Source organism: Schistocerca cancellata, chromosome 2 (assembly GCF_023864275.1).
Source record: "Schistocerca cancellata isolate TAMUIC-IGC-003103 chromosome 2, iqSchCanc2.1, whole genome shotgun sequence".
Classification (NCBI taxonomy): Eukaryota; Metazoa; Arthropoda; class Insecta; order Orthoptera; family Acrididae; genus Schistocerca; species Schistocerca cancellata.
In genome coordinates this window covers 135,011,733-135,035,663 of record NC_064627.1, presented here as the reverse complement: position 1 = coordinate 135,035,663, position 23,931 = coordinate 135,011,733, and the positions used below count along the sequence as shown (strand labels likewise).

The 23,931-nt window shown below is 43.7% G+C and overlaps 1 protein-coding gene across 1 annotated transcript in view; it reads right to left on the bottom strand.

Annotated features, from left to right (window-relative positions):
- Positions 1–704: 704 nt before the first annotated feature.
- LOC126161404 (hexamerin-like) overlaps positions 705–23,931 on the bottom strand; it is a 50,173-nt gene continuing 26,946 nt past the window's right edge. Inside the window, exons 5-10 of the mRNA XM_049917182.1 lie at positions 21,581–21,885; positions 16,663–16,821; positions 16,411–16,575; positions 16,189–16,317; positions 7,849–8,164; positions 705–1,192 (exon numbers count right to left, since the gene is read on the bottom strand). Coding sequence (XP_049773139.1) covers positions 762–1,192; positions 7,849–8,164; positions 16,189–16,317; positions 16,411–16,575; positions 16,663–16,821; positions 21,581–21,885 — 1,505 coding nt within the window. The 3' untranslated portion in view covers positions 705–761. The remainder of the gene's footprint in view (positions 1,193–7,848; positions 8,165–16,188; positions 16,318–16,410; positions 16,576–16,662; positions 16,822–21,580; positions 21,886–23,931) is intronic.

Genomic DNA, 23,931 nt, shown 5'->3' with positions numbered 1-23,931 from the left:
AAAATAAAATATATGATAATCAATATCTTTCCATTATTGTTCCTGTTATTAGCCCAACTAAAAAAGTTTGTAGGATAATGAAAAGCATTATTGATATTGGGTGTCTTAATTTAATAAAATTAATATTTATTACGTTTGATAGTGATATAATTATTATTTTGATCATTTCAGGGGTTAGTTTATTAAAAATATCGGTTTTGGGGACCGATGATGGAAAGCTTTTTCACCTCTGAAGTTTTAAAAGCGGGGGCTGGACTTGTTTCCGGTTTACAAGACCGGCGTTTTTTTTAAACTATTAAAACTAATGTTTATATTCTCTGTTTTTACTTCTTTATTGATTTATTTTGCTGGTGTTTATGTTTTTTCTTCTAAACGTAAGCATTTATTAATGGTTCTTTTGAGATTAGAATATATTGTTCTTTCTTTATTTATATTAGTTTCTTCTGTTCAGAAGAGTTGAAACGATTACTCCTGTGTCAGTGTGTGTAAGAATCTCAGCTGCACAGGGGAGTCTGTAACGAAAAGTATGAATTTTGAGGTTTTTGAAGCTACTGCGCACAGTCCGCCAGTGCTGTGGATGCTTTTGAATACCGTGAACGGTCGTATCAAAATTCTTGTTAGGGAGGAGCAAACCCTACATGAGGTCTTAGCTCACGTAATGCTTTATAAATGAACATGTCATCATGAAATAAAACACCGTTACGTAAAACAACGAATATTTATTTGGCACTAGGAATTGGCAGTGGCTGGTGAATACATGACTAGACAGCTGGTCGATTGATCTCGTCGATGGTCTTGTGGTAGACGACGACGTCCCCCATGTATGTGTTGGGCAAGTCGTAGTAGTGCGGGATGCGGCGGTCGAAAGGGAAGGCGACCGGACGGCCGTCTGCGAGCTCTGCGGTCCAGTAGCCGGCGACGAGCGACTGCGGGTCCGCAGAGGCGGCGGTGGCGTTCGAGGGCGGGTAGCTGGCGATGACGTAGAAGCGCAGCGGCAGGCCTTGGCGGGAGCCGCGCGGCAGCACCAGCCGCTCGGGGAATCCCCGGCGGGCCGCGGCAGCCGGGCTGAAGGGCTGCTTGCCCTGCAGGGCCTCGTTCACGGCCGACTCCAGCTCGCTCGTCGACAGCGGCGAGGGCCGCACGCTCGGGAAGTCGCGAGAGCTGCGCGAGATCTCGTTCTCCCCGGCTTGCACTGCACAGCGGAACAAGCGAAACGTAATTACTGTTTCTCTTGAAACTAGGGCTTTTGATTGTGAAATTCTTCTAGATAAGCATAAGTATTGTGATATGAGTGGGACAGTGCACAAATGGTTTAATTCATACTTAACTGGAAGAATGCAGAAGGTTGAAATTAACAGTACAGATAGTCTACAAAAACCAGCAGAGCCTCTAACTGGGGAGGTATCGAGAATGGTGTCCCACAGGGTTCAGTCTTGGGTCCCTTATTGTTCTTAATATATATTAACGACTTGCCACTCTATATTCGTGGAGATGCAAAGTTAGTTCTTTTTGGTGATGATACAAGTATAGTAATCACACCCAAGAAGCAAGAATCAGCTGAGGAAATTCCAAATATCTTTCAGAAAATTATTAAGTGGTTCTCTGCAAATGGACTCTCACTTAATTTTGAGAAAACACGGTTTATACAATTCTGTACAGTAAATGGCATAACACCATTGATAAATACAGACTATGAACGGATGTCTGTTGCTAAGGTAGAATACTCAAGACTTCTGGGTGTGTGCATTGATGAAAAATTGATTTGGAAGAAACACATCGATGATCTGCTGAAACAGTTAGGTTCAGCTACTTATGCTATTAGGGTTATTGCAAATTTTGGTGATAAACATATCAGTAAATTAGCCTACTATGGCTATTTTCATTCACTGCTTACATATAGCATCATATTTTGGGGCAATTCGTCATTAAGAGAGAAAGTATTCATTGCATAAAAGCGTGTAACCAGAATAATAGCTGGAGCCCACCCAAGATCACCTTGCAGACATTTATTTAAGGAACTCGGGATATTCACAGTACCTTCGCAATACATATATTCACTTACGAAATTTGTCATTAGTAACCCATCCCAATTCAAAAATAACAGCGAAGTACATAGCTACAACACTAGAAGAAAGGATGATATTCACTATTCTGGATTAAATCTCACTTTGGCACAGAAAGGGGTGGATTATGCTGCCACACAAATCTTTGGTCATTTGCCAAATAGTATTAAAAGTCTGACAGATAGCCAACCAACATTTAAAAGCAAATTAAGAGAATTTCTGAATGACAACTTCTACTCAATAGATGAATTCTTAGATATGAAGCAGTAACTAAAAAAAATTGATTAATTAATTAATTATTTTGTGCAAAGAAAACTTATGTTAAAGGGACACGTTCTACATCATTACGGAATGTCGTATTCATGATCTACGGAACAAGTATTAATGTAGGTATGTATGTATGTATCCATAATTTCTGTCTGAGAAACCGGGACGTTTGTCTTAAACTGACTGAAAATGGACTTAATTTGGGAAGCAGAAAGCGGGACAAACCGGGACACTTCTCTAAAGCTTAAACAGAGTGAATTGGTTAATGGAAGAAGAAACTGGCGTAGGCATACGTATTCAAATACAGAGTACGTAAACAGGTAGAATACGACGCTGCGGCCGACAACGCCTATATAAAACAACAGTTGTTGGATCGATTACTGCTGCTACCATGGCAGGTTATCAAAGATTTAAGAGAGTTTGAACGTGGTGTTATAGTCGGCGCACGAGGAATGGGGCACAGTACCTCCGACGTAGCGATGAAGTGAGGATTTTCCCTACGACCATTTTACGAGTGTACCTTGAATATCAGGAATCCGGTAAAACGTAAGATGTCCGACATTGCAGTGGCCGGAAAAGGATTGTGCAAGAACGGGACCAACGACGACTGAAGAGAATCGTTCAACGCGACACAAGTCCAACCATTCCGCAGATTGCTGCAGATTTCAATGCTGAGCCATCAGCAAGTGTCAGCGTGCGCACCTTGAACGAAACATCATCCATATGGGCTTTCGGAGCCGAAGGCCCACTCGGGTACCCTTGATGACTGCAGCACACGCCTCGCGTGGGCCCGTCAGAACTGACATTGGACTGTTGATAACTGGAACATGTTGTCTGGTCGGACGAGTTTCCTTTCATATTGTACTGAGCGCAAGGATGTTTACGGGTATGGAGACAACCTCATGAATCCGTGGATCCTGCATGTCAGCAGGGGACTGTTCAATCTGGTGGAAGCTTTGTAACGGTGTGGGGCGTGTGCAGGTGGAGTGCTGTGGGACCCCCTGCTGTGTCTAGATACAAATGTAACAGGTGACACGTACGTAAGCATCCTGTCTGATCACCTGCGTCCATTCATGTCCATTGTGCATTCCGACGGACTTGCACAATTCCAGCAGTACAATGCGACACCCCACACGTCTAGAATTGCTACAGAATGCCTCCAGGAACACTGTCCTGAGTTTAAAGACTTTCACTGGCCACCAAACTCCCCAGACATGCAGCGTATCTTGGATGCCTTGCAAAGTGCTATTCAGAAGAGATCTCCATCCCGTTTACTCCTACGGATTTATGGACAGTCCTGCAGGATTCACGGTGTCAGTTCCCTCCAGCACTGCTTCAGACATTGTTTTACTGCATGCCACGTCGTGATGCGGCACGTCTGTGTGCCTATGGGCCGCTGCACGATATTAGGCAGGTGTTCCAGTTTCTTTGGCTCTTCAGCGCATTTTCTCGTCTTTGTGCTTATTCCCATCTGTAGTTATAACATAATAATCGACCTTTGAAGGATAATTGCAAATCTGTTTGACAGTGTCGCACGCTGTCATTGATTTCACGGTTGCTGATGCTTTTGTTCTGCCCACCACCACGTTTTTTTTTTTTTTTTTTTTTTTTTTGCGAGACCTTTCAGAAATATATATTTAGTAATGGTGAAAATGTGTTTTTCCTATTTTAAAATAAGTACCACATCAGGGATTCCCAAACAGTGGTACACGTTCCACTGGTGGTACGCAAGTACATTTCAGGTGGTCGTATACAAGCAGACAAAACACGCATTGATATAAGTAAAATTATTCTCTTCCATTACTTTATTTTTAAAGCAAAATGGTAGTGACAAAAACTGATTAATAATGGTAGCACCTCTATAATCATAAAGAAAATACATTCACGCAGAATGTTTTGGACTGTGTGCACGACACAGGAAGATCGGATTGTAACTTGCCTACCCCTCCCACTTCCTTAATTAGTCGTCGCTGCCATGGCAGGGAATGATTCCTTTTGTTTTGATGTCAGCGAATTTCTGAAAGGGACTTGACGGTGGTTATTCGAAAGTTTTCATGCCGCTTTGCAACTGCTGCCAACTTATGCGGTGTGCCAGTGTGTGTTATCACTACGCAGTGCATCGTTTATTGCTGATATTATCGCTTTCTTGAGCGTTAGGGTAAATGGCATCGTGATACGAAGGAAGCTTTCTTCTGGAACCGAAATGAGCATATTACAACGAGTTGATTCTTGAGTTCTATAACTGTCATATGAAGCTTAAATTGACTGTGTGACTTATACGTGATTCTATTTTCAGTTAACCGCAAAGCAATTTTTAACCCAGGAAGCCACTTCTAAACTCAAGGGTGCAGTTAGAAAACATAAACCGACACTTAACCGCAAATATGATGAAAACTCTTTTTAAGTTACAAGTACTGAAGAATAACTTTTTCGCATTCCCTACTCTTACATCAATGTTGGAAGGTATCCTACTATTACATCATTGTTGGAAGATAATGAACTATCTCCGATGGAAGATTTAGTTCGAGATATACGTTTAGAGGTACTTCAAGAAAGTTTTGAAAAGTGCTTTCCCATATATTCAAGTGCATAGGCTTCCTTGGCTAGAGTCAGTCGACATACAAGTTTTCTAAGTATCATACGGCGGCATAATGTGGAAAAAGAACTATACTGGAGGCGCTGAAGAAGGCCACTGTAATCGTGACTGAAACGTTGATTTCTCCAACATAGTTGTTTAGATTATGACGTGATACGACACGAGAAGACTTTTATGTCTACTATCCCAAAGATTATGCAAAAGGCCTGTCTAAGTCGGCTGTCTCATATGTCTAGAGACGCCCCGGACAGCGGTGGTATACCAAACTGACTGTCGCTTGCCATACTGCCCGACAACCAGGTGTGATAGCCTGCGATGCCATTTCTTTTTTTTGGTTGTCATGTGCGGCACACGTACAACATAGCGGTACGTAGATCATTTTCAACGCCTCGTTTTGTTGCCCTTAATTGCAAGCTATCCTGGGCTTACATTTCAGCAAGATAATGCCCACCCACACACGGCGAGAGTAACTGCTGCTTGTCTTCGTACGTGCCAAGCACTACCGTTGTCAGAAAGGTCGCCGGATCTTTCCCCATCTGAGACCGTTTGAAGCATTATGGGCAGGGCCCTTCAGACATCTGCACAGAATTTGGTACAGTATCCATGAGGAGGACACCCAACAACACCAGCAATCAATGCCAAGCCGAATAACTGCTTGCGTAGGGACCAGAGGTGGTCCAATGCGTTATTGACTTGCTCAGTTTGTGTAGCTCTTTCTGATGAATAAATCTTTATAAGTTTTTTTGAAATTGTAATCTTTTGTTTGTTCGTACATGTACATCACATCAACCTATTTCCGTCCCGTTCGATAATTCCGTCGTTGTGTGTGTGTGTGTGTTTTTTTTTCGTCTTAGAGCGTACTTCGGCAGTCGCCGCCTGCGGTCTCGTTAGATTAATCAGCAACACGGTGTTTATTGAATGGACGGTAACTGGGCACGAAACCCTTGTAGGAGAGCACACGGAACGAGGACGTGCGATGACGGTGCACACAACGAACCTCAGGCAAGGTAACCCTGTGGTGCGTCGCGTCCACTGCAATAGACGGCTGTTAAGGGTCGCTTCTCTGGTGTTTTCAATCAGCCTTGAGGCTACAAATGCATGCTGGGCACAGCACCAGTAGGGGGTGCCCACTGCAGTGACCCGCGTGCATTTGCATCCTCAGGATTAATTGAAAACGAACGTGAAGTGACCCTTAAACCGCTGTCCATTGCAGTGGACGCGGCACACGTCGTAGTTAAGACAATGACACCACAGAATAACCATATTACAATTAGGATACATGTTTTGAATCGACCCAAATGATGACGGCATTTCTCTCATTGAAACATGTAGTATTAGTGAAAGTGAAAATAACATACAAAAATATAACAATTAGTCGCCGTTAATTTCAAGGCTACTCATTAAAAATGATCATTAACCGATGGAGAGGGCACACTGGTTAAGACATTGCATTTAAATTTCGAAGCATCGACTGTTCTCATTGCTATAGTTTTGCTAAACGGCCTCGTGTGATGGCATAGCATACGATATGATGCACTTACTGATTTGGTGTGTCATAGTGAAATACAAAGGTGTAAATTTTATAGTTGACAAACCAGTATAACTCGAAAAATAAGCTTCACGCGAAAAAAAAATGTGTAGAACCCAAAGTTGATTATTTTCGAGGGGGACATCTGCTGGTGCTAAAATTAGCCCGCCACCCCAGCCCCTTGGGGGTGGGGTGGGAGGCAACTTTAAAAGTTCATATAGGGACCCCCATTTTTATCGCAGAATTCTACATAAAAACTACGTGCATTTTGTCTTAAACATTTGTTTTGTTTCTTGGTAGTTGGCGCTGTAATTCAACAAAATCCATGTTCTCATCTTCGCGTGGAAAATGGTTACGGACAAATAAAAAATACTTATTTACTTCGTAAATTTCGATTCACTTAAACTCTCCCTCTCCCCCCATTGGGTGGGGTTTGAGAGAGAGGAATTAGTTTTACAAATGTTGACCCAATCCGAATCTGTGGAAAAAATTAATATTTGGGTCAACACTTGTGAAACTCTAATTCCTCTCTCTCAAACCCCACCCTAAGGGGAGAGAGGGAGAGTTTTAGTGAACAAAAATTTACGAAGTAAGTAAATATTTTTTATTTATCAGTAACCATTTTCCACGCAAAAATGAGAATATGGATTATGTTGAATTACAGCGCAACTACCAAGAATCAAAACAAATGTTTAAGAAAAACTGTACGTAGTTTTTTAATATAGCATCTGATTCTGCAATAAAAATGGGGCTTCCCATTTGAAATTTTAAAGTTACCTACCGTCCCACCCCCTAGGTGTGGCGGGCTAATTTTGGCACATTCAAATGTCCCCCTCGAAAATAATCAACTTTGAATTCTACACGTTTTTTTGTGTGAAGCTTATTTTTGGAGTTATTCTGTTATGTCAGCTTAAAATTTACACCATGTATATGAAGAAACCTTAACCTGCACTTCTGATCCCGAAGGATAGTACATATGCCGCTTTAGTACTTGAATTTATATTTGTATTCTGAAGGGCACAAGGTGTGAAAACCGAAAGTGGCGATGTATAATGTACCCAGTTTAAGGCATTATGAGCTGGGCGAATGGTTAGTAAAATCATGAAAAAAACTCTCTGGAAAAGATGTCCAGATTACGTAGAAAGAGAGCACGCACCGCCGAAGGTTTTACTGCAGTAAATTTAACATCTAATGTGTGTAGGATAATGTACGTTGGATAAGCTCTTAGTTTAAAACAAAATGGAAATGCTAATGCGACCATAAGGTGTATATGACGCTTCATAATTAGTGAAAGCCCTTTAAATTAGTTGTATGGATAAACAGCGTGTTTACTACCCGTTGTTCAGTTTTGTTGTATTTGTAATCCTATGCGGCTAAGTGTAATGTGCACATACCTTCGTATACGAAGCGATCGAATTCAACGAAGTACTGCCTAGCCTCATCCACCGTCATCTCGTTGCCGTACGAGTCGTAGCGTGGGCCGTAGAAGGTGCGGAAGATGGCCTTGGTCGGCTTCTCGCTGGACACCTTGATGCGGTACGTGAACGGCTTGTGGTTGAGTCGTGGCTGGCGGGCGAAGATCTTCACTTTCTCGGCCTCTTCGGCGCTGGATACTTTGAGCGTGTTGTCCACCTCGATATCGAAGTTCTCGAAAAACGTCACCAGTCGGTCGACGTCCACAGACTCGATTTTGACTCCAGGGAATTCCAGCTGTAAAGTAGCAGAGGTGGTTTGTAACTCATCTACATCTACATCTACATACATACTCCGCAATCCACCGTACGGTACGTGGCGCAGGGTACCTCGTACCACAACTAGCATCTTCTCTCCCTGTTCCACTCCCAAACAGAACGAGGGAAAAATGACAGCCTATATGACTCTGTACGAGCCCTAATCTCTCTTATCTTATTTTTGTGGTCTTTCCGAGAAATATAAGTTGGCGGCAGTAAAATTGTACTGCAGTCAGCCTCAAATGCTGGTTCTCTAAATTTCCTCAGTAGCGGTTCACGAAAAGAACGCCTCCTTTCCTTCAGAGACTCCCACCTGAGTTCCTGAAGCATTTCCGTAACACTCGCGTGATGATCAAACGTACCAGTAACAAATCTAGCAGCTCGCCTCTGAATTGCTTCTATGTCCTCCCTCAATCTGACCTGATAGGGATCCCAAACGCTCGAGCAGTACTCAAGAATAGGTCGTATTAGTGTTGTATAAGCTGTCTCCTTCACAGATGAACCACATCTTCCCAAAATTCTACCAATGAACCGAAGACGACTATCCGTCTTCCACACAACTGCCATTACATGCTTGTCCCACTTCATATCGCTCTGCAATGTTACGCCCAAATATTTAATCGACTTGACTGTGTCAAGCGCTACACTACTAATGGATTATTCAAACATTACGGGATTCTTTTTCCTATTCATCTGCATTAATTTACATTTTTCTATATTACAGTTAGCTGCCATTCTTTACACCAATCACAAATCCTGTCCAAGTCATCTTGTATCCTCCTACAGTGACTCAACGACGACACCTTCCCGTACACCACAGCATCATCAGCAAACAGCCGCACATTGCTATCCAACCTATCCAAAAGATCATTTATGTAGATAGAAAACAACAGCGGACCTACCACACGTCCTTGGGGCACTCCAGATGATACCCTTACCTCCAATGAACACTCACCATCGAGGACAACGTACTGGGTTCTATTACTTAAGAAGTCATCGAGCCACTCACATATTTAGGAACCAATCCCATATGCTCGTACATTAGTTAGGAGTCTGCAGTGGGGCACCGAGTCAAACGCTTTCCGGACTCAAGGAATATGGCATCCGTCTGATACCCTACATCCATGGTTCGCAAGATATCATGTGAAAAAAGGACGAGTTGCGTTTCGCAGGAGCGATGCTTTCTAAAGCCGTGCCGATGCATGTACAGCAACTTCTCTGTCTCAAGAAAATTCATTGTATTCGAACTGAGAATATGTTCGAGAATCCTGCAACAAACCGATGTTAAGGATATTGGTCTGTAATTTTGAGGATCCGTGCTTCTACCCTTCTTATATACAGGCGTCACCTGCACTTTTTTCCAGTCGCTCGGGACTTTACGATGGGCAAGAGATTCGCGATAAATGCAACCTAAGTAAGGAGCCAATGCAGTAGAGTACTCTCTGTAAAACCGAATTGGAATCCCATCAGGACTTGTAGATTTATTTATTTTCAACACATTCAGCTGCTTCACAACCCTAAGGATGTCTATCACTATGTCCTCCATACGGGAATCTGTACGAGACTCAAACGGCGGTATGTTCGTACGATCCTCCTGCGTGAAACATTTCTCAAATGCTAAATTTAAAATTTCAGATTTCGTTTTGCTGTCTTCCGTTGCCAGACCAGACTGATCAGTGAGTGAGTGGATGGAAGCCTTCCACCCGCTTACCGATTTTACGTAAGACCAGAATTTCCTTGGGTTTTCAGGAAGATCTTTTGCTAAGGTATGACGGTGGTAGTGGTTGTATGCTTCGCGCATCGTTCTTTTTACAGCAGCACGAATCTCTTCTAACTTTTGCCTGTCCTCAATCTCCCGATCTTTCTTGTACCACGAGTGCAACTGTCTTTGCTTCTTGAGCATTCTCCGAATTTCCCTGTTAAACCACGGTGGTTCTTTTCCGTCCGTAACGCACTTTTTCGGCACATACTTCTCCAATGCGTGATTTACTATGTGTTTAAAATTTGCCCATAATTCTTCCACGTCCATCGTACCGGAGGTAAATGAAGTCGATTCATTTACTAAGTGGGATGCTAACAACTGCTTATCTGCTCTTTCTAGTAAGAATACTCTCCTAGCCTTCTTGACCGACTTTTTAACTTTCGTAACCATAATCGTAATGACAACATCATGATCACTAATCCCTGTCTCAACACTGACACCCTCGATGAGGTCTGGTCTGTTCGTGGCTACCAGATCTAAAATATTTCCATTACGCGTTGGCTGTCGATTTAGCTGCTCAAGACAGTTTTCGGTTAATGTGTTCAAAAGTAATTCACACGACGGCTTGTCTGTACCACTTGTAATGAATCCATAGACATCCCAAACTATACTACGTAGGTTGAAGTCGCCTCCGACTAACATAGCATGATCCGGGTACTTCTGCGATACTCATAAACATACAGTGGCGAAACAGCACCTGATACATGTATGGAACAAGAGAAATCGATTCTGTGTTATCTGTGCTTGAGATGAAAGCGGTGTAGTATGTCTTTCCGTTGCTCTATAAAGAAAACTAACGCTGTTCACCAGCTGCATTGGAGAAACTGGAAAAGACAAAGCTCTGTGAAGTTATTGAAATCGTAAACTACTTTAAACATACGAGGCATGTCTGGAAAGCAAGTTCCGTTTGTATTTCTTTCCGCAGCAGCGATACAGTCGCACGATAGATGCGTTGAGTAAAGGAGGAGATGACGTAATTTTGAGTTCTCAGGGTGCTTTTTAATGCTATGTGGTGCTTGTTTAGAAAGGCAAAGTTGACTGAAAATACCTCTGCCTGCGAGATTAGATATGTAATTCGTTTACTGGATGTAAAGACTCACCGACATGATCATATTTCCGAGGTTTACAGAGAAACTTGGACGTTTGATTCAATGATAAGGAGGTGGGTCCGCCAGTTCAAAGAAGGACGTGTTGTACACGATGACGCACGAAGTGGTCGTCCGTGTTTAGTTAACCCTTTGTATCGCCACTTTGTAGTTCAGCAACATATCATTCAAGTCTCCATAAATAATTTTTCTCGAATCTTAGAGCACGAAATGCTCCAATAATTCCTCTTCCTTTCTAAGTTCGCAGAGACTCCACCAAATATCTCTGCTGCGAGTATTCGTCAGTTGTTTTCCAAGGATACATGTATCTGAAGTCAGCTGCTGTTGAAGAGGGAAAAATCGGAAAGAAGTGTTAAGTGAGACTGAACTGCCGGTGTATTTAATAGGTAATTTCACGTGTGTAAGTAATTTCTTTATTGCAGTAATGAATCCTCGCGTGAATACGGTCCTCAAAAACCCACTATTTCATGCAAGACACTCAAGACGAGAGACAGATAATAGCAATCTGCTTCCTGTTACAGACCCTATCTGTTCAAATTATCTCTGACAAAGAAACTCAATGAAACATTTGGTAAAGGGCCCCTTGAGCAACAGTTGGCTGTTAGTGAATACATGTGTTCGTCAAACTCTCGTAACAGCATGAGCCGGCACATGCCAGACAAACCATACTATTAGGGTTACAAAAGGGGGTTTGTACATAATGCTGTATCAGGTTTTGATTACAGGCTGAAAGAGGCAAACAGAATATGGTAAGAGACAGAGATTCACATATGGGAGCTTCCTCAAATATAGATATATGCCTAGCAAGGGATATTCCAAGATATCAGAATTATCATCTTTTTTTTTTTGGATAATTATTTCAATTCCTTTGTTAAGTTACGTGAACCAAGGGTGGTTCCTAACCTTTGTACTCTTAGAAGAAACTCAATTCCAAACTGTAATATACCAGTTCTGAATGAAATGCAGACAAATGACGTCAGTGGAGGAGAAGTTTCTGTGATTAATTGGACGGAGAGTAAGACAGCAAATCTGGCATTAACATTTGCGTGAGAAATGCCTAAATGATACGTGCGGCGTTATGACAAATCTCAGGAAAAGTATATTTCCATTTAAAGGCCATTGATTCTTGGTGAATGTAATCGACATACTGGTGGGGTGATCTGACCGACAGTATTATGGGCAGATAAAGAGGAGCAAGAAATGACCTGTATGTATTTTTTACTATTTTCTTGATTGTTATACAAATGCGTGTAAAAAGAGAAACCGTTTTCACGGAAAACAATGACTTTAGAGGAATTTCGACATTATTTCGCAGAATTATTGTGCAGTCTAAACACAAGACCACTTGGATACAAAAATCAAAGTGTTCAGTGGAGGAGGATATTCAAGAAAAGAAACATAAAGGCCCCATACAATATGTGCCACCAAAACCTCCACACCAGGTCCAAGTTGGTCATTAGACAATACGGACAAACAAGAGGATTATATGAAAATTCCTGAAACGTTCAGGTTATGCACAAACCGCATGTGAGAATTGTTGCGTTGAATTCTGTTGCAACAACAATTGTTTCAAGAGATCTCATAGCGACTAGCACCCCAGAAGTGCTATGTTTTTCATATGTAAAAAATATGGCTTGATATCGCAATGTGGAAAAAGAACTGCAACACTCACATTTGTCAATAAAAATAGTGTTACTCGAAAGAAATGACCTTTTTAATTATTTTTCCCTCGTACCATGCCTGCTGAAGAACATAATTTTAGCTATGTCGCTTGAAATTGTTGAGATACAAAGGTTAATGAAGAACTCGTAAAGGAGAACCGTTATTTCTACACACACACACACACACACACACACACACACACACACACACACATGAAAAAAGTCTGGACAGTGCAGTTGGATTTTTTAGGCGCTTTACAATAAAGATGGGGATGAATTCCTAAGCAAGATATTGACAGTGACCAGGGATGAATCTTGGATCTGTTATGAAACCCCTCAGTCGAAACTACAACCAATGAAATGAAGGCTCACTGCATCGCCAGTGAAGATTAAACCTAATCAGCTTCTTGACACCTCGGAAAGTCATGTTTATAGTCTTTTGGCACAGACGCTGTGTCCTAATGATGCATTTTTTTTTTACTGCGAGTCGAACAATCATTGCAAATGCTTACTTTGAGACGAGAATGAGCGCCGCGGAAAGCTCACATACAGTACTGTTTTGATTAACGCCAGTATCCGACATCACTCACACTGCGAACAACTCTCACTGTACTTCGTATGGACCGAGCGAGGTGGCGCAGTGGTTAGCACATTCTGGAGAACGACGGTTCAAACCCGCGTAGGCCATCCTGATTTAGGTTTTCCGTGATTTGAAACTTCCTGGCAGATTAAAACTGTGTGCCCGACCGAGACTCGAACATGGGACCTTTGCCTTTCGCGGGCAAGTGCTCTACCAACTGAGCTACCGAAGCACGACTCACGCCCGGTCCTCATAGCTTTACTTCTGCCAGTATCTCGTCTCCTACCTCCCAAACATTACAGAATCTCTCCTGCGAACCTTGCAGAACTAGCAATCCTGAAAGAAAGGATACTGCGGAGACATGGCTTAGCCACAGCCTGGGGGATGTTTCCAGAATGAAATTTTCCCTAAAATCGCTTCGGCCAAATGCCAGGATGGTTTCATTGAAAGGGCACGGCCGACTTCCTTCCCCAACCCTGCCCTAACGCGATGGGACCGATGACCTCGCTGTTTGGTCCCCTCCCCAAAACAAACCAACCAACCGACTTCGTCTGGAGCCAATTTGACCGTTATTCGTACAGCTCTGATCTGACCCCTATCGACTTTCACTTCTTCTCTGCTCCTGAAAACGTTCTTTGGTGGTTAAAAATTCAACAACAAAGTCGATCTCAAAGACCATATTACCACATGGTTGTGAGACAACGAATGCGGCAGCGTTCTATGAGGAAGGCATACAAATCCTCGTGCCAGGCTACGATAAGTTGAAAGACGCCAAGCTCTCCTCGCTTGTCTCCTTCCATTTTTTGCCTTGATTCAGTTTTTTCTCGCACAGATGACCGCACAGTTGAGCGCCCCACAGTCCAAACATCATTTTTTTTTCCGTGAAGTTCTGCCAGTAAAGCTGTGAGGACGGGGCGTGAGTCGTGCTTGGGTAGCTCAGTTGGTAGAGGACTTGCCCGCGAAGACAAAGGTCCTGAGTTCGAGTCTCGGTCCGGCACACAGTTTTAATCTGCCAGGAAGTTTCATATCTGCGCACACTCCGCTGCAGAGGGAAAATCTCATTCTGGCACTAATATTTTGTTGTGAAGGTGAAGTGAGGAGGTACTGGCTTTTGCTTCTGGACAGCTGGAGAGATAGGTCGTGTGTCGCTTCTGGACCGCCAAAGCGAACTTTAAAGTTCTTCACTTTTTGTCAGCGAGAGTGAAGGTGATCACAAGATTCAGGAGTGTTACTGTTACGGTAATCCGGGCAGCGCCTGTCTTTTACCACTTGGTGACAACAGTCGTTTGTCCTTTCGCGCTTTCGCTGTTTCGGTCGGGCCTTTAGCCATGGGCGCGGACCCCACTGAGAACAGCTGCAAGCAACATCGTCCCTGTGCTCCGAGCTGTCGGCACGTGGCCGGTGTCGCAGATTGGTGACGTATTTGCAGCACCGGGGTAGTAGGTTGTCTAGTTAATTTGACCCCTCCCAGCTTACGCTTTCGCCTTGTCGCCATACACAGCCACGGCTTGAGTGTTTGATCTGTTCCAAGGACTCTCATTCCCGATCAACATTGTTCATAATAGTCAGGGGTTACGTGTTAAGGCATACTCGTACCCGCAAAGTTTGTAGGGCTCTTGTATGCAAATGCAGCGCCGGCCGTTGTGGACGAGTGGTTCTAGGCGATTCACTCCGGAACCGCGCTGCTGTTACGGTCGCAGGTTCGAATCCTGCCTCGGGCATGGATGTGTATGATGTCAGTAGGTTAGTTAGGTTTAAGTAGTTCTAAGTCTAGGGGACTAAAGACCTCAGATGTTAAGTCTCATAGTGCTAAGAGACATTTGAACCATTTTTTTGCAAATGCAGCCAACATCTCAATATCGAAGTTACATTGTTCTTGAAACTTCCTGGCAGATTAAAACTGTGTGCCAGACCGAGACTCGAACTCGGGACCTTTGCCTTTCGCGGGCAAGTGCTCTACCGACTGAGCTGCCCAGCTTTATATCGTCCAGTACCTCGTCTCTTCGTCGGTAGAGAACTTGCCCGCGAAAGGCAAAGGTCCCGAGTTCGAGCCTCGGCCTGGCACACAGTTTTAATCTGCCAGGAAGGTTCATATCAGCGCACACGTCGCTGCAGTGAGAAAATTTAATTCTGGGTACATCGTTCTTATTTATATTCCATTCAATATTTGTGTGTTGTAATACTTCAGGAATTCTCGAAATAAATCACTTTGTGGTATCAACATCTCTGTGTTATTTAAAAGTTGAATTTCACCTTTATCGTCAGCTCCCTTTGCCCGATACGAGTGATCAGCTATTAAATTATCACAAATAGTTTTATGTCGAAAGCGCAACTCTTCAACTGACCACAAACAAGGCCATATCATAATTTTCTCTATAAATTGTCTGTCGCGTGATAGGAACTGTGGTAGTTAAAGGGTGGTTGAGAGTATTAACCGAGCTAATACGGATTTCTTCAATGAATTTGGGTGACACGTCTACCTCTCAATCCCGGCACTTTGCAAATGCAATGTAGGCAGTAGCCTTTAGTCACAATTTTCTATTTATTATTTTGCCTAGTGCCCAAAAGTTTCGGCACATAGTACGATCCTCAGGCCATCCCGTAGTCAGCACAGTCGCCAGGCTCGCTTTCCAAGTAGGTCTGTCAAATATTTGACACATCTGCTTGGGAAGCGACAATGACGATTGCGAGCCAGGGAGTGGCCTGAGGATGAGACTATGTGCCGAAACTGGTAGCCACAAAGCAAAACAATAAAAAAAATTGCTACCATAGTCTGACACAAATATATTATTTTCAAACAAAATTGGTAAGGCTAACAATGGTACTCCCGGTAAGCGAATTGTCTGTCGGATGTCAAAATGCGGTAAGACTGTTCTGGAACTACCTCTAACTTACCTCTCGTCTCGTGTACGGTTTAAGGTAGTTCTGGTACTCCTGGAAAACTCTCAACACTCTCTTGATAATCTGGTAGTACAATGGGTCACGGAGCATGGTTTCATATTTCCCAAATACTGTGCCGGCGACCTGTGAACAGAAATTAACGACAGTTTTCTCCACGTCTAGTTTGAAGCTGGTAATTTCTGTGCGGTTCTGTTAGACCATGCCATAGACACTTACTCCATATCGCTGTGCGGGTTCGAGGTATTTGCCAAAGAACGACAGGAGGTCGTTGTAGACGGAACCGTAGTACCTGGGGTGGATGGAGTCGGCGTTGTTCTGGATCATGTTCGCCACCATGTTGATTGCTTCACTTGGCTTGTACCTAAACCTGCCGTCTATTGCCTGCGGCAGAAAACGAATTTCGTCAGGATATCTGACTTGCGGATCTATTACACGGAGACAAAAGAGGGAGGGAGGTCAGGTACTCACGTGTATGGCGAGGCCCATGTCGATAGCCTCGAGCACTCTGTACTCGCCAAACCAGATCCTTTGCAGGGCGGTAAGGTCACCATCTGGAATGTTCAGTTTTGCAGGACGCACGGGAATTTCGACGCCGTTCTGCAGCCTGAGCTCAGGGTAGTAGGCAGTCTGGAAAGGAAACGAAGTCGATCTTAATAGCAAGCGCAAACTCCAACTTATAACAACTCTCCATAGAAAGGGGGTACCATCTTTCAACTCTTACATTTAAAATCAACAATGGAAATTACAAATACATTTAGAAGTAACTGATGAACTACCAATTAGATTATTAATATCTTTCAGTCGTATGTTGCCACACGTTTACGTTTTAATGTTTCCATGATTTTATGATTCCCTTCTTTCAGTTTCCATAGTTTTATAATTCCCATTTTTCCCTTCTTTGCCTTGATATATCTCCACAATCTAACAGTAATATGTTAAGTAGGACCGTAGATGTAGAGTGTGTGAAGTACAGATTACTATGCTTTGTTTGGAGTGTGATAATACACTGAAGCGCCAACGAAACTGGTATAGGCATCCGTATTCAAATACAGAGATAGCTAAACATGCAAAATACGGCACTGCGGTCGGCACCGCCAATACGAGTATAAGATAAAAAGTGTCTGGAGTGGTTGTTAGATCCGTTACTGCTGCTACAAAGGCACGCTATCAAGATTTAAGTGAGTACGAAGGTGGTGTTATAGTCGGCGCTCGAGCGATGGGATACAGCATCTCGGAGGTAGCGATGAAGTGGGGATTATCCCGTACGACCATTTCACGAGTGTATCATGAGTATCAGGAATCCGGTAAAACGTCAAATCACCAACATCGCTGCGGCCGGAAAATAATCCTGGTAGAATGGGACCAGCGACGACTGAAGAGAATTTTTTAACGTGACGGAAGTGCAACCCTTCCGCAGACTGTTGCAGATTTCAATGCTGGGCCATCAACAAGTGTCAGCGCGCAAACCATTCAACGAAACATCATCTATATGGGCTTTCGGAGCCGAAGGCCCACTCGTGTACCCTCGATGACTGCATGACATAAACTTTTACGCCTCGCCTGGGCCAGTCAACACCGCCATTCGGTTGTTGATGACTGGAAACATGCTGCCTGGTCGAACGAGTCGCGTTTCAAATTGTGTCGAGCGAATGGACGTGTACGGGTATGGAGACAACCTCATGAATCCATGGAGTCTGCATGTCAGCAGGGGACTGTTCAAGCTGGTGGAGGTTCTGCAATGGTGTGGCGCGTGTGGAGTTGGAGTGATATGGGACTCCTTACACTTCTAGATACGACTCTGACAGGTGACACGTACGTCAGTACCCTGTCTGATCGCCTGCATCCATTCATGTCCATTGTGCATTCTGATGGACTTGAGCAATTCCAGCAGGACAATGTGACAACCCACACGTTGAGAATTGCTACACAGTGACTCCAGAAACACTCTTCTGAGTTTAAACACTTCCGCTGGCCAGCAAACTCCCCAGGCATGAGTATTATTGAGCATATCTGGGATGCCTTGCTACGTGCTGGCGGTACTTCTGCGTGCTCACGTGGGCGCTACACGATACGAGGCAGGTGTTTCTTTGGCTCTTCAGTGTATTTAACTCGTTCAAGATGGCGTGTACCACCGGTGGCTTACTCTCGATTCTACCAATTATGCAACTAGCAATACACTAACGCATGGTGTATTGCGTTTCATCTAGGCGCAACGAACAACTGTGAGTAAAATTTTGTGTGACCCTTCAACGAGAGAGCTTCCCCTGCAAATCATATATCACATAATTTGTGATTCATTTAATGTACCATTATTTTATGTGATAGCTGTTGTTTGAAAAAATGAACTTACGCCACTTTCAAAACAAAAAGTCAGTATGTTAAAACGGTAGTAGCTTGTGGCGTTTGAATACGGCCACCGCATCACTGAGAAAACGTGAAAATCAGCGCTGCCAAAAGAAGGATGGCATGAATATTCGCGTCACCCCATTGCGAAAAACATATTTCTTGGCGCCAGCGTGAACGTGTTATGAAGAAAAGATAAAGCAGCGTTCTTGAATGGGGCGAAGAAACTGCCCTTAAGACTTAGCTAATATCCAAGTTTAGAGTGTGGAACGCATTTGAATAAATGTATGAAAACAATAGTTGTAGCAACCTGTTAACTGCGAAGGCGGGACTGAGAAGAATATGATATGGAAAAGTTATCGAAAAACAAATGATATTAGTATAGAATCTTTAGCTTCATTGGTGGCACTCGCAAGAGCATTTAAGTACAAATGCAGTACAAGAGCATTTAAGTACAAAGTGCATGAAGGTAGTGAAACCTTCTAGAAGGAATTGAAGTGCAAGAAACCAGTTTTCTGATAAACCATTCAGCCCCATACACACATACATAAGGTAGGGTGAGTAAAAGAGAATAGTGGGTTTATAATCAAATTTTGTATTCAGTTACTTGTATTACGAGTTAGTGAATGGTTTTACTTTACAATTCGTGCGCTGTACTTATTCTCTTTGAAACATGAAAATAAAATGGCTCTGATGTAATTTTTGTACATAGGCCCTTTGCCCGTATAAGAAAATTGGGATAAATAATGGACTGGACTACACCGCGCAATTAGATAGCCAGTGTATGAGAAACCATTACCAAAGATAAAGACAGGTTAATGATACATTTGCAAAGATTTCGTGGAACTGAAGACCCAACAGTGGACAAAAGCACAGGGTGTTTATAAATGAATATCGGGGTTTTAACGCTTTATAATATTTGTTATATTAAACTTACAGTTATAAATGATATGTTAAATGAAAGAGCAACTCAAACAGTTTTACCAAGAACCTTATAAATGTTCAATGTGAGCACCATTTGTCACGCGGCACACATCAAGTCTATAGCCGAGTTCTTGCCAAATGTTGATAAGTATGTCTTCAGTGATGGTAGCAACAGCTACTTCAATCCGGTTTCTTAATTCAGGAAGATCTGCTGGTAGCGGAGGCTCGTACACACGATCCTTGATGAAGCCCCAAAGGAAAAAATCTCATGGCATTAGGTCAGGTGAACGTGGAGGCCATGCAAAGAAAGCCCTGTCATTGGGCCCCTTGCGGCCTAACCAGCGCTTGGGCACAGTGAAGTTCAACTAATCGCGTACTTCGCTATGCCATTGATGCCATTGAGGTGGTGCACCATCTTGCTGGAAAATGAAGTTCTCTGACTCGTCTTCTTCCAACTGAGAGAAGAGCCATTGCTCAAGTGTGTCAAGGTAGGAAGTGCCAGTTACAGTAGGTTCACCAAAAAAGAAAGGCCCATAAACTTTCCGCTGGGATACGGCACAAAAAACAGTCACTTTAGGGGAATCTCGTTACATTTGTGCCACCTCGTGAGGATTTTCTGAGCCCCAGATGCGCACATTGTGGGTGTTAACATGTCCACTACGGTAAAAGGACGATTCATCACTGAAGACAACATGATCCAGAAAATCTTCATCGTCATGAAACATTTCGTTTGCGAAGTTGGTACATAATCCATTGTCTGCCGGCTTTAGAGCCTGTAATAACTGTAAACAGTAAGGACGTAGTTGTACGCGTTTTCTTAAAACTTTCCAAACAGTCGACACGGGGACTTGTAATTCATGACTAGCCTTCCGGACTGATTTCTTTGGGTTATGAGTGAACGAGTCTCTCACTCGCTCAAACAGTCTCTTCACTATTTCTTGGTCGTCATGTGCTCTTCCCTTTACAAAGGCAGCTGGTATTTTCAAATTGATGAGACCATCTACGAATGCTATTATAACTTGGAGGATCACGACCGAACTTCAGCCGGAACGCGCGTTGCACAGTAACTACAGATTCTGTCTTTGCAAACTGCAAAAAACAAAACGCTTTCTGTTCACTAGTCGCCATCTTCGCTACTACTGCTGTCTAGCGGATTGCGGCGGAAACATTGCACGCTGCGCATGCGCACTGGTGCCAAACACAACTGTTTGCGTTGCTCTTTCATTTGACATATCATTTATAACTGTAAGTTTAATGTAATAAATATTATAAAGCGTTAAATCCCCAATTCATTTATAAACACCCTGTAAATGTGAAGCTTGTAAGGGCAGAAAAATGATGTATTCAATTATCTAGATTTTATTCCTGTACGGGCTAGCAATTACAGTTTAAATATATGTCCAGTGCGACCCAGTGATGGGAGACTTGTGAATATAAGAAATGAATTATGAAGCGAAAGTATTGTGTGAAGTGTGTAGAGAACGAAGAATGTATTCCAAGAGAATGTTACATAAGACACAAAGAGCTATTTCAAGTAAATGAAAAATATAAAAGGGTGAAGAAATAAAGAAGGTGGTGCAAAGTGTGTGATTTTTTTGAATAATGTCTAGAGCGATAATGCCAAGATCTCATCAGGTAGGAGACCAGGGGAGAATCACAGCAGCTGTACAGAGGAGGTGCGCAGGTGTCAGTAGGTAGGATTGCTATACACACAAACCACACAAACAGAAGAATTCATAGGCAATTGTTGTTGTCGGGGACTTCAGTACGAAGACTGGTTCAGTGCAGCTTTCCACTGCAGAGCTCCATGTCCTCGGGAAATATAATGGCTTGCTTCCAGCCATTCGCACTACCAACATAGACAAGACCATGTTGGTCAACCGTTACACCCTCCCCATGTGGCTGCACGTGCATCGCTGAGGGATGCATGCCACCCCACCACGCTAGGATCCGTGGTTTGTAGGGGTCTTACAAATAGATCGTAAGGACGATGGAAATAGTTATGTTGGGGGAAGATGGGGAAAAGGGAGGAATGTTGCATGGAACACGAGACAAGAGGAGACAGTCGTAGCCATCTTGTGAAAGCCCGTCAGAGGTGAGTTTCTAAAGGAATGCCTACCAGTGAGACTTTGTCGTCGTTGACAGGGGAGACATCTGGCAGGCCGAGCGACAACCTCTCGAGGAAGTAGCGGGCGAACAGTTGCCGCAGGACGTGGTAGAAGACGTCACCGCGGACTTTTCCGTAGTCCATGGTGTAGTTGGCAGCGCTGAGGAAGTACGGGAAGCGGTAGTTGAAGTCTGCGAAGAACTCGTTGAGTCCGACATCTTCCAGGTAGTACGAGAGCCTCTGGTCGGGTGTGTGGGCAGTCGGATAGCCAGTGTAGTTGGCCAGGATGTAGTAGGGCTTCCCGCCGGAGGCGTATCCTGTGAACAGACACCACACCTATCAGTGACGCAGTACAGGTACATAGAGTGAAATAGTGCTATCTGGTTCTGACAGATATTTCTTGTATCGCGTACATTATCATGTTTTGTCACATTACTTGCTCTGTCAGTAAAGTTATAGCAGAAAATTATAATGTTGTGAAGGATATAACAAAGAGTCATCTTTGGTGTTCAGAATGAGATTTCCACTCTGCAGCTTAGTGTGCGCTGATACGAAACTTCCTGGCAGATTAAAACTGTGTGACGGATCGAGACCCGAACTCGGGACCTTTGCCTTTCGCAGGCAAGTGCTCTACAAACTGAGCTACCCAAGCACGACTCACGACCCGTTCTCACAGCTTTACTTCCGCCAGTACCTCGTCTCCTACTTTCCAAACTTCACAGAAGCTCTCCTGCGAACCTTACAGAACTAGCACTCCTGGAAGAAAGGATATTGCGGAGACATGGCTTAGCCACAGCCTGGGGGATGATTCCAGAATGAGATTTCCACTCTGCAGCTAGGTGTGCGCTGATGCGAAACTTCCTGGCAGATTAAAAATGTGTGCCGTAGCAAGACTCGAACACGAGACCTCTGCTTTTCCCGGGCAAGTGCTCTACTATCTGAGCTACCCAACCACCACTCACGCCGTGACCTCACAGCTTTACTTCCGCCGGTACCTCGTCTCCTACCTTCCAAACTTCACAGAAGCTCCTTTCTTCCAGGAGTGCTAGTTCTGCAAGGTCCGCAGGAGAGCTTCTGTGAAGTTTGGAAGGTATGAGACGAGGTACAGGCAGAATTGAAACTGCGAGGACGGGTCGTGAGTCGTGCTTGGGTAGCTCAGATGGTAAATCACTTGCCCGCGAAAGGCAAAGGTCCCGAGTTCGAGTCTCGGTCCAGCACGTAGTTTTAATCTGCCAGGAAGTTTCATCTTTGGTGTTGTTGTGACATCTATCGTTGCAAACACCTTGAATGCACTGAATGCTAGATGCAGGCAAGGCTTTTGCCCAACAGGGTTACACCACTTGCCGAAAACGGTTATAGTGGTTCGCCACTTCGCCAACTCGTTGCGCTAAACGACAACACTAGAACGAATCATCCTTGTGGTTAGACGGATTGTTTATGTAGGCAAAACTGGGAGTATTTCCTCTATGATTGTTTCCTGCTTCGGTTTTTGGGACACAACTAAGACGCTCTGGCAAGAATCCCCAACAAGTGCTTCATTACAGGAAACCTTTTGGTGTTCGCCGGTCGGAGTGGCCGTGCGGTTCTAGGCGCTGCAGTCTGGAACCGAGCGACCACTATGGTCGCAGATTCGAATCCTGCCTCGGGCATGGATGTGGGTGATGTCCTTAGGTTAGTTAGGTTTAATTAGTTCTAAGTTCTAGGGGACTGATGACCTCAGAAGTTAAGTCGCATAGTGCTCAGAGCCATTTGAACCAACCTTTTTGGTGTTTTAATAACTCCAAGATCACTTATCATGGATATCATGTTGTGGAACGACAGCTGTTTCTTCCTCTACCAACGGCTTAAGTGAAATGTGCCTAGCACACTGCTCACCCAACTGAACACACTCCATACGAAAAGGGGTCACTCATATGTTGCATTAGTGAATGGCGCCGAGCGGTTCTAGGAGCTTCAGTCTGAAACCGCGCGACCGCTACGGTCGCAGGCTCGAATCCTGCCTCGGGCAATGGATGTGTGTGGTGTCCTTAGGTTAGTTAGGTTTAAGTAGTTCTAAGTTCTAGGGGACTGATGACCTCAGATGTTAAGTCCCATAGTGCTCATAGCCGTGGCGTGGCATTAGTGAAGGGCACGCTGTTTCTGGATGTGTAACGCTACACTCTAGAGTTATCTGTATGACATCTATATGAATTCTGACTTTTGAATTGAGTGTGGACTGAAATTATAATCAGATATGAGTAACGCAGTTCTAATTTTGTAGAAATGCGAAGCTTACTACAGCGTGAGAACATCTGAGCCCATTATTACAGAACTAATTGATTTAGATTTCCAAATAGTTATTGATGTTATTGGGGACAACATAT